The 5280-nt window shown below is 33.8% G+C and overlaps 1 protein-coding gene across 1 annotated transcript; it reads left to right on the top strand.

The window, feature by feature from the left end:
• The first annotated feature begins 1719 nt into the window (after positions 1 to 1719).
• LOC143613865 (uncharacterized) lies at positions 1720 to 2376 on the top strand. Its single transcript, XM_077087467.1, has one exon. It carries the CDS (start codon positions 1720 to 1722, stop codon positions 2374 to 2376), a length of 657 nt encoding a protein of 218 aa, XP_076943582.1.
• Positions 2377 to 5280: the final 2904 nt, after the last annotated feature.

Genomic DNA, 5280 nt, shown 5'->3' with positions numbered 1-5280 from the left:
TAAATTTCCGTTTGTGCCATTATTCTTATATTTTGTTACCATTAACTCGAAAAATATAAAAAAAATAAAACATAATAAAAAAAACTTATTGTAGTGCACATATGCAATACATCGACTTTTTTTTTATTGCATATGTGCACTAGTGTGTATTTTGATATGTGCAATAATGTTGAATAGCATATATGCAATTTTTTGTATTGTATTAGTACAATAGTGTTACATTATAAACAAAAATACCAAAAAAACAATATAGCGCATATGTGCATTAGTGTTGTATTACGTATATGCGATAGCTTATTTTGAGTACAATTATTAGTGTTTGTATTTGCATATATTCAATAGTGTGTATTGTATAATGTAATTGTGTTGTATTATATGAAATAAAACACTATTGTATATATGCAACACACATTAGCGCACATATGCACTCCATCGACGGTTTTTTTAGGAACAATATCATCTTATTAGAAAGATGAAAGAAAAAAAAATCGCAAAACATTTTTTTTTAAAAGTTAAAAATAGTTTTTATTAGTTCTATAGTTCTCTTTTAAAGAGGAGTTCTCTCTAGATCCCATCCATATATATATATATGTATATATATATATACATATATATATATATATATATATATATATATATATATAGGAGGGATCTTTTGAGAACCATGTTGAGTTTTAAGAACTTAAGAACTCTATTCTAGGCCACACATTTAATTAAATGGATTGGAATATGTGGTTGAAATTAAATCTGACAAAAAGTTAAAGTAGGAGATTGAATAACTATGTACAGTGATTACACAACTTTAAACGTCCGTTACACATATGTAATAAGTCGACTCGGTGCGTAAAAATTCTGTACTTTTTTTTACGTATATATAACCTACATATATTACGTATGTGTAAAAAGAATTCGAAAAAAAAATTGTTACACTGAGTTCTTTCAAGTTCTTAAAACTCAAAGGAGTTCTCATTTGAAATCTCTCCTATATATATATAACCGTTGATGAAACGGTTATATAGCCGTTATAAAACGGTTATAAATTTTTGACTACAAATAACCAATTATCAATCTCAATCTTTTCACAAATATAAAACTATTCTTCTCAGAAATACCCAAGATAATGTTTTTGAAAGATGCTTCACTCAGTTTTGATGTTAGCCATCATAATGATGATAATCTTATTGTTCTTAATTTGTAATCTCCCACTTAAGAAGTTTGAATTTTTCTTTTTCCTTTATCTACTTATTGCTCTACCTTTGTATTTTCTTTCAATTTTAATAAGTATGTGATCCTAATATTTATCTAATTTGTGTTTAGTAATAAAATGAAGAATATTGAAAATTTTGAATTTTGGCTCTCAAAAGTTCTGAAGAGAACTATATGCCATGGACAGCAAATGTCAAAAGACACCTCAAAATCAATGGATATGTTAGATGCAATTAGTGAAAACAACACATTTGATGACCACAATAGAGCAAAAGCTGATGTCTTTATTCATAAACACATCGATGAAATACTTCAGTTGGAGTATTTTAATTGTGATAATCCGAGTGTTTTATGGAAAGAATTAAAAAGCAGATTTGATCATCAAAGGGATTCATTACTCCTTACTGCTAGAGCTGAATGAAACAATCTAAGGTTCCAAAATTTTAAAAAAGTGAATGATTACACATCTGCTCTATTAAATATATGTTCAAGGTTTGATTTTATGGACAAATTATGTCTGAGGCAGATAAGTTAGAAAAAACTTACTCTACTTTTCATGCATCAAATATAATTTTGCAACAACAATTACGGTTGCAAAATTTTCAAACATACTCTGATCTGAATACAAATCTCATCATAGCAGAGAAAAATAATGAGCTTTTAATGAAAAACCATCAAGCTCGTCCCACAGGGTCATTAGCCATACAAGAAGCAAATATTGCTTATAATAATGATCATAAGAATTCTGGGCGTAAATGGGAACAAGGTCATGGGCGAGGCCGTGGGTGTGGCCGAAACTATTTCAATAAAATCCATTTTAGTGGTCGCAACCACCCGTTTAAATGGAATAATAATCGTGTACATGGACACGGTCGTGGTCGTAGCCAAAGAGCTAATAATTACCACGCTAACGAGCAAAACAAGATTAAAAATGATGCTGGTACGTCCCAGAATGATGGAGGCTCATGCTTCAGATGTGGAAGTACTAATCATTGGGCAAAGACTTGTCGAACATCTTCACATCTATGTGAATTATATCAAGCATCTCTGAGAGGAAAGGAAAAGGAAGTGAATCGTATCGACAAAATTGATGATACATATATTGAATTGAATATCTTAGATTTTATCAATGAATTTGAACCTGAAAGTGATATTGTAAAATCACAATGATAATTATGTATTTCCTTTTATGGTTATGTCTTAACTATGTTTAATTACTTATCCTTTCATGCAAAAATAAAAGTCTCTTGTAATAAATTTAGGAATTGTATAATATATGCACTTACTGTTTTTCTTTATATTTGAAGATTGAAATGAATTTCATTAGAGCAAAAGATCAATCAAATGATGCTGATTTATGCATAGCGGATAGTGGTGCTACACATACTACCTTAAAATCTCAATGTGCTGCACATACTATCTTAAAATCTCAATGATTTATGCTCATATACATCGCATGCTTTCTATGATTATTGCATGTTTGTGGGGATTGTTTTTGAACACCCCGTTGCTCATGTGCACACGCAAAATGGTTTAGCTGAGTCGTTGATCAAACGCCTGCAACTGATAGCTAGACCATTAATAATGAGGACAAAACTCCCTGTTTCTATTTTGGGTCACGCAATTCTGCATGCTGGATCATTAATTCATGTGAGACCAAGTGCAAATCATAAATACTCTCCCATACAACTTATTTCCGACAATGAGCCAAACATTTTCCATCTTAGAAATTTTGGGTGTGTTGTGTATGTTCCTATTGCACCGCCACAACGCACAAAAATGGGTCCTCAAAGAAGGTTGGGAATATATGTTGGATATGAAACATCGTCCATTATAAGATATCTTGAACATTTAACGGGTGATGTATTTTTAGCACGTTTTGCTGATTGCCATTTTAACGAGGCAATATTCCCGGCATTATGGGGAGAAATGAAAAGGCAAGAAAGTGATATATCATGGTGTGTGCCATCATTGTTACACCTAGACCCAAGGTCAAAATAAAGTGAGACATAGGTTCAAAAGATAATACATCTACAAGAAATTGCGAATCAGTTACCTGATGCATTTACTGATACAAACAGGGTCACTAATATACCAGCCGTTGATGCTCCAGCTCGAGTTAAGATTCCAAGAAAGCAAAACCATGATAATACACCTCATGAATCCCAAAAACGTTTAACACGTGGGAGGCCAATCGGTTCAAAGGATAAAAATCCTTGAAAAAGAAAAGATTCTGAAAAGGATAAGGATACTGACCATAACGAAAGAGAAAATGGCAAAGCCTTCCCTCAAGAAGAAGTAAATGATATGGCTTTCCCCAGGAAGAAATAAATGATTCTAACAAAGAGTTGTCAATCAACTATGGTCAAACACATATAATGTGGGATCGAGATGAAATGGAAAATATTGATGATATATTTTCTTATTCCATGGCAAGTGATATCATGGAAGAAAATGATGATCCTGAACCAAAATCTGTAGATGATTGTCAAAGTCGACAAGATTGGAACAATGGAAAGATGCCATGCAAGCTGAATTAAATTCACTAAACAATTGAAAGGTTTTTGGACCTATTGTCATAACACCAAAGTCAATAAAGCCTGTAGGATATAAATGGGTTTTTGTGAGAAAACGTAATGAGAAAAATGAAGTTACAAGATATAAAGCTAGACTTGTAGCTCAAGGTTTTTCTCAAAGTGTAAGGCCCCGTTCCCGGTAACCCTACTTTGGTGTTGGATTTACTCATAAACACAGTTCTAAAATCAGAGTTAATTTAAAATTTCGCGGAATAATTTAAAACTTCAAACATCACATTACAAACATTCATTTTCGTCTTAACATACAAGTTATCTTTTCATAACATAACATAAAATAGTCATAACACTTCATCATGGATGCCAGTCTCTTCAGTCCATGCCATGTGTCCTTCCTCAAGCTAGCTGCCTCAACCTATTTGCCTGCGTGCATACTGAAAGTCAGCTACGCTGAGTGAGTTCTAGAAAATCAATTAGCATACAATACATTCACATCCTTACTCATACGTATCCGAAGATGCGTATTCATACTTTACTTACATGCATACGTACTAACATACTTTCTTTCATACAACCTTATGATATACCATAAGCTAGTCTATCTTAAAACATCACAGATATTATAAGGGTCTGGTCCCTAACATCACACATATTATAAGGGTCTGGTCCTAACATCACAGATATTATAAGGGTCTGGTCCCTTCTGCCTCGAGTACCCATACTAGCATACCTGTCTCGTGTACATAATAATATATATACAGAGATGCTCATTCATACTATCATTATATGGTAATAACATTCAATTCATAGTCATACACGTATCATACAATTATCCATTAAATAAATGTATTAACTATCACATAGGAGTATGCATACAGCCCCGAAAACATTTCAAAGAGTAATGGGCTAGAACTCACCTGGAGTCGGTTTCTCTCGCCGTTAATGGTAATTCCCTTCTTTAGTTGTGCACGGCTAATTGTACAATACAATACGCGTATCAATTATCTATTACCACTGCTTCCTACATCTAAGTCAATGACACCCTCAACTAACGGGGGTCCGGGGGCAGCGCCCCTGGTAGCAGGGTCTAGGGGCGGCAGCCCCTAGCAGGGTCCAAGGGGTAGCACCCCTGGCTGGGGTTGAGCTTTAACAAAAATGAATCAGAAAATGAATTTTATAAAATTTCGTATGGAAGAATTTCGCTTCGCATGCATGGAATTTCGCTTCGCATGACACTGTTTCGCTTCGCATGGCACTGTTTCGCTTCGCATGGCACTGTTTCACTTCGCATGAAACTGTTTCGCTTCGCATGACTGTGCGATGCGAAATTGCCTTTTTCGCTTCGCATGGCTTATGCGATGCGAAATTCTTCTTCTTCGCTTTTACCATTTAATGGTCATTTTACTTCGTGACTCTTCCTTATGACCCGATTTTACCCTTTTTAAAGGTTTTGGGTTGTACCAACTTTGTATACTTGCGTTTTATAAGGCCCGAACATCACATTTTTACCATATAATATTCTCGTAGGGTTATAACTTAT

Source organism: Bidens hawaiensis, unplaced genomic scaffold, assembly GCF_021521415.1.
Source record: "Bidens hawaiensis isolate Kalapana, Puna unplaced genomic scaffold, B.hawaiensis_p1.1 tig00038492_1, whole genome shotgun sequence".
Lineage (NCBI taxonomy): Eukaryota > Viridiplantae > Streptophyta > Magnoliopsida > Asterales > Asteraceae > Bidens > Bidens hawaiensis.
This window is presented reverse-complemented; position numbering and strand designations above follow the sequence as displayed.

Coding starts and splice junctions, on each gene's coding strand:
- LOC143613865 (XM_077087467.1), top strand. CDS start 1,720: ATGTCTGAGGCAGATAAGTTAGAAAAAACTTACTCTACTTTTCATGCA.